The sequence below is a fragment of the Ambystoma mexicanum genome, chromosome 2p, assembly GCF_040938575.1.
Source record: "Ambystoma mexicanum isolate Mex_15411 chromosome 2p, UKY_AmexF1_1, whole genome shotgun sequence".
Taxonomy (NCBI): Eukaryota; Metazoa; Chordata; class Amphibia; order Caudata; family Ambystomatidae; genus Ambystoma; species Ambystoma mexicanum.
Genome location: NC_090923.1, coordinates 602544093 through 602550092, shown reverse-complemented (window position 1 = coordinate 602550092; position 6000 = coordinate 602544093). Strand labels below are relative to the sequence as shown.

The 6000-nt window shown below is 50.1% G+C and overlaps 1 protein-coding gene across 3 annotated transcripts in view; it reads right to left on the bottom strand.

The window, feature by feature from the left end:
• Positions 1-465: 465 nt before the first annotated feature.
• LOC138566601 (hyaluronidase-3-like) overlaps positions 466-6000 on the bottom strand; it is a 285449-nt gene continuing 279914 nt past the window's right edge. For all 3 annotated transcript variants that reach the window (XM_069644121.1, XM_069644122.1, XM_069644123.1), the window contains one exon: positions 466-1726. In XM_069644121.1, the coding sequence (XP_069500222.1) occupies positions 1400-1726 (327 nt within the window). In that variant the 3' untranslated portion in view covers positions 466-1399. The remainder of the gene's footprint in view (positions 1727-6000) is intronic.

Sequence of the window (6000 nt, the reverse complement as noted above, 5' to 3'; positions counted from 1 at the left end):
TCACTGCTCTAAGTGTTACACTTGTGCAACCCCCGTTTTTTTCTTTAAGAGGCCTGAACAAGAAAGCCAGCCACTGTAAAAATAAAGAGCCACATGGCGCTGGCCACAGCCCAGGAGATTACATTTAAAAAAGAAAAGAAAAAAAAGAACACGTTAAAATAAAAATTGAGGGTTTGCTAGAGAGACCACAGGGGTAGCAAGGGAAACCTCTCAGGGGTCCCAACTGCGCCCCTGGCGACCCCGAAATGACGTCCCCGCTTTCGGATGCTATCCTGTCATGTCATCGTGTTGACTCTCTCTTAGCAGCATCTGCGTTTGGTTAGTAAAAGGTGACTTGAAATTGCACTTATTTACTCACTTTATTCCACAATTATCATCATAAAAATCCCACCAAAGCCCTCGAGTCATGATGTCCCCCTTTGGCACAATTACTCCTCAGTCAAAGCAAATAACAGTCTCATTAAGTTATGCTGCTGCAGAAAAGCATTTATTTAAGGAACATAAGCGGGTAAAGTGCACAGCGATGTAAGGGAGCCAACTGACCTATACAGAGTTTCCATGGGAGAAACGTCTCAATAAGAACACAGAGGGCACGTGATGCTCCTCTAACATGCTTGCAGCCCGTTCAGAGCCAGGTCGCTCATCTCCCATCCTAGGGAGAGGCAAGGGGTGTTGCCCCAGTGGCCTCAAAGTAGGGCTAGTCACAAAGGAACACGTATCCAATTCCCCCCTCCATGTCCCATCATTGGAAATCACTCTACCCATAGAACGAAGGACTAATACTGCAGGGAAGGGTAAACGCTGGGTACAAGTGGAAAGACCTGTACGGGAGTGAGCGAGGTGGGCAGAAAGAATTGAGGCCTAAGACTGAATAGGGTGGAGAGTTGCAAAGAAGGGAGGCTTAGAATGGCCAGAGCTGGGTGGAAAGCAGTATGACTAAGTGGAGAGGGGCAGAGTTTGATTAGACACTGCAATAACAATGTTTCAGGTGGAGTGGAGAAGTAGGGATGACCTCAGGCAGGGAGGTGGGAGGTAAAGTAACCAGAGAGGCCCAGGGTGGAAGGTTAGAACTGGAAGCGTGCTTGCAAGGACAGCTAACCAAAGAGGGCCTGAGAGAGCTGGAAGAGATAGACTAAGGAAAACGAGAGGATGCTTGAGAGCTGGATAGCAAGGTGAGTGGCCAAACACTATAGGTGAGAGCTGTATGAACAGAGAAATGGATGGTAAAAGCGGGTTGGAAGACTCTGGAGAGCTGTGTGGCAGGGGAGGGAAGGGCTGGAGATGGTTGGGAAGAGAAGGTGTCACACAGGAGTGTCTGAGCAGATCTATTGGAGAGAGCTACACAAGGGGCTGGCTATTGAAACGAAGATCCTATTTCATTCCAGGGGCTTTGCGTCTATCAACTCCTTTCCTTCTCCCGACAGTGGGTTCCCACCCAACCAGTGTAACACACACACTGAAAGGACTTCCCCATCTGATCCAGATCACTTGCACTTGGTTCCCCCACAGCCACCGGGTCCCCACCCTCCTTTGGATCCCCAGGAATGATGTAGAAGCTCTGCGGGTTGAGGTGAAGGAAGGCATCCAGCTCCTCAGGGTTCCGCCGCTGGCAGCGACCATTGCTCCCACATAGCTGCACACTGCAGACGTCAGCCGCCCTCGTCACATTCAGCACATACGGCCCCAGGGACTCGATCAGATTCTCACGGAGATTCTTACAGTGTTTCTGGGGAGAAGAGAACAGAAAAACACACCATGAGAGGTCATTAAACTCAACTGAGGGTGAAGCATCAGGGCTTCATTTGAGAAGGCTCCTGACGGGGCTGGGCCTGGGCCTCAGGCTTATGTCAATTGCATGCACCCGGTCGACTCACTCATGCATGAGTTCTGCCAGACAAGTGCCTGTACATGGCCAGTAGCGTGCTCTGTCTGCACGCTCCTTAAGGGATATGATATGGCATTTACAACGCGCCCATACACAAGTGTTTCAAGGTGCGACGCGGCAAGGGAGAGGGAACAGAGGGAAGGCAGAGACAACAATCCTACTAGGCCAGGTGTCATTCAGATCGCGGAAGGGGGAAGAGGAAAAGCGCAGAGTGGGAGGGGGGTGGGTACAGTGCAGTACTTGGGGTAAAAGAATAAATAAAACAATGAGAGAAGTAGGGCCAGCTGGTGGCAGTTCAAGGGTAAGTGCAGACATCAGGTGTCAAGTGCTGGTGCAGGACTGTAGGGATACAGAGAACAATCCCCAAGTGCAGGGGTTGCCAGGGAGGCAATGCAGGTGTGTAACTGGCGGGGGAGGAAACCTGGGCCCGAGATCAGAGGGTGGCCAGGTAACCAGTACAGTTTCAGCCAGGATTTCAGCAGGGGAGAGGAGGAGAGAAAGCAGAAGCAAAGAGAAGGGTTTTGAGGTGCTTCCCAAACCGGATATGGTTCTCCCCAAGTTTCAGGGAGGTAGGGAGGCCCCAGCCGATGAAAGATCTACCACCAACTTGTTGCTTGGAGAAGCGACAGACCCTGAGGAAGTTGGAGTCGGATGAGCGAAGAGCTCGAGAAGGAAGATATTTAGGAAGAGAGAGTTGAAGTTATTGGAGGCCCCAGGTCCCAGACGGCCTTGTGGACAATGCAGAGGGTTTTGAACTTAATCGCGCAGCCACTGGGAGCCAGTGCAGAGATGTCAGTCCTGGAGAGATACGATCCCTGGTCTCACAGTCCTGTTCTGGATGAGTTACAGAGGGCGGAGAGTAGAAGCAGGCAGATTTCAAAAGAGGCTGTTGCAATAGTCCAGCCTAGAGAGAACCAGAGCTCTGGAGACAGTGAGCTTCTGGGGGAAGGAGAGGAAAGGAAGAATACCTCTGAGGAGGTGCAGTTGGTAGTGTGACTTCTTAGAGACATCAGAGACGTGAGGAGAGAAGGAGAGTGTGGAGTCAAAGATGTCCCTGAGGTTTTTAGCCTTGCAGGTGGGAGCAGGGAGAGGGCCAAGAGAGGCCGGCCAGAGAGCCAAAAGAAAGGAGGGAGTGGGTGTGCCGATAAGGAGAATCTCAGTCTTACTGGCATTAAGGCAGAGATCATTGGCGGCACACCACTCCTGGATAGCAGACAGTCAGTCAGTGATGAGAGACAGAGAAGGGGGGGCCGAAGGTAGCCTCAAAATGAGCTGAGTGTCATCTGCATAGCACTGGAAGTTGGGGCAGAGAGTGACAATGCGGTAGGCAAGAAGTGCCACGTATTGGCTGAACAGCCAGGGAGAGAGGTTAGACCCCTGGGGGACACCACAGGTAGAGCTAGAGAAAGAGGCGAGGAAGGACCCAAGTTAGACCTGCGAGGGTCGATCAGAGAGGAAGGAAGTCGGCCAAGCCAAGGCCTGACCGGTGATACCCAGGTTATCACGGAGATGATTGAGCAGGATGGAATGGTTGACTGTGTGAAAGGCAGAAGAGAGATCAAGTAAGATGATGACACGGGGTGTTGGAATCAAGGTTGGAGGGCAGGTCTTCACAGATGTTCAGGAGAACAGTGCCCATGCTTCTGGCAGCTCTGAAACCAGACTGATGGTCATGTAGACAACCAACAGATTCAGTGTGAAGATTAAGCTGGGAGATTACCAGCTTTTCCAGGAGTTTGCCCAGGAATGGAGTGATGGAGGTTGAGCGATAGTTAGCTGTGCAGGACGGGTCGGCAGAGGGTTTCTTAAGAAGAGGGTGCACAAGGGAGTGCTTTAGGGGGGATGGGAAGACTCCAGTGGCGAAGGAGTGGTTGCAGAAGTCGGCCAGAGCAGGAGCCAGGGAATCAATGTGGTCCTTGATGGTTTTGGAGGAACAGGGATGAACCTGTTTTGATGCGACATTCATAGATCTGACATAAATCAGGGATGAACTCCTGGTGCCAAGCCTACAAGCTTTCTTAAAGTGGCAACGCGGATGGGAAAGAGCGAAGCAGCAGGCCACAGGAGAGTGCACCGTGCCTGGGTCTGTTGGGCTCACAATCAGGCTTCATGCCTCCTGCCACTATGTGGTGTCTGGACACGATGCAGGCCTCACGTGACCGAGGTCATGATGGCCTTGCAGAATTGGATGCACACTGACCGCCTCACTTCCCTTGTAACAGAGCTCTAAAATGTGTGTGTTTGTGTGTTTGGTGTGTGGAAGTTATCACAAAATGTACTCCTACGTGCAGTGCCGGCCTTAGAGGCGTCAGCGCCCCGGGTGGAAAAACAAAAATGTGGCACCCCTCGCCCCCATGCACCCCATGTGCTGCGGGGAAGGGCACATGAGGGGAGGCACATTTTTCAATAGGCGCCAATGCCAAAGCTTCAGCGACCTATAGTTATTAAATGTGCTCCTCTCCTGAGAGCGGGGTGCATTTAATTTCAATAGGGAGCCTGCCACGCCTTCTCCCACCATGCCAGTTCGGGGGAGACCTTGAAAGATGGCATGGCGGGGGGGCTAATGGCACCCCGGGCGGTCGCCCATGCGGCCCTGCCCTCAGGCCGGCCCTGCCCTCATGAACCCATTTCCAAACAGTAGAAACAATTAGATCAGTAGTAATTAATGCAAGGAACCATATAGATATGTATAAAATATGCTGACACATTAGGCTAAAAGGTAACATTTAAGCAATGCATTGATATCAGTGGCGCGGCCTGTTAACCTCTGTGCACGTATTAATGTAGCAAAAGTACTTTCTATAATTTGCAACACATGACATGTTGCACAAAGGTGGTCACATGTACAAGTTTGACATTCACATTCCAAATGGAATATTCTCTCAGTGCAATGAAGGAGCCTTTTTCAAGAAGGAGTAGATATGCATTGCCCTGTGCTTGCCTATGCATGGGTCTACTGCCTTTGCGTGCGCGGAGGTCTACCAGTGTGGTCATCACTGCTGCTTTCTGATCATCCGTGTGCGAAATTGCTAATCTAGAATTACTCCACATTTTAAAAACGGAGAAATGTAAAGCAGAATTGTAGACACTAGGATATCTCTTCGTATTACTGCTTCACTGTTGATACTCTGCAAAATACGCACATTACTGCACAATGTGGACATCATTTGTGGATTACTGCGGCATTGTGGTTAATGTTCAAAATCTGTCCTTTGCTGCTGCATTGTGGTCGCCGGCCATAAGGTGTGCAATACTCGATCATTGAGGTCAGTGGACAACATGTGTTATACTGCGGTGATGTTAAATATATGGGCACACTGACGAATATGGATTACTGCGGGCAAATGGGCACATCGCTATTGCACTGTGAAAACTGGGAAACTGCCAGGCTGTGGGAGGGGGAGGGGTGACAAACTGGTCCATTATTGCAGCATTGTGGACATTTGAAATGCATGTTTGCAGGGGGTGGGATTGTGGAAGCTGGCAATGTCTGACAAAAGGAGCCTGGACAGTCACTTCCGGATCTGGCGGATATTATGTTTTGGAAATGGGTCTAGAATAGGCTATTTATTTTTATCAGGTGGGCTATTGTGGGCACTAATAGCAAAGGGGGTAATATTGTAACCACTTTTGCAGACAATATGGCAAATTATGTTTTTTCATCGGTACTAGATGGTGCCCGAGTGGAAACTATTGAGCATCGATCAGGAAACGTTATGAGTCATTGAGGGGTATTAGCACAGATTAATAAGGGGCCGTGGGTCAAGAGTAATGCGTCATATGTATTGGTGTGAATTAGCACGGAGCATGTGGCCCAGTGGGCGGGGTATGTTTGATGTAAACCAACTACAAAATGTGGGTGTCATGCGGAGTCCTACTCTGGAGCCCCACCCCGTTGTCATTGATGCTCTGTATGCCAAACCCACTCTTGAATGCCCGTTGCCCAAAACCTAATTTGGGGTTGTGGTCAATTTCTCTTGCCTAATTGCTTTCAAATCTCTCCGTTATGATCCACATCAGTCCAGTATGCTTTATTAATATCCACCATTTGCTAGACTTCCTTGGGCGAGACCTGCTTGCGATCTTCAAATAGAATCCCGTTGCGACCAATATCG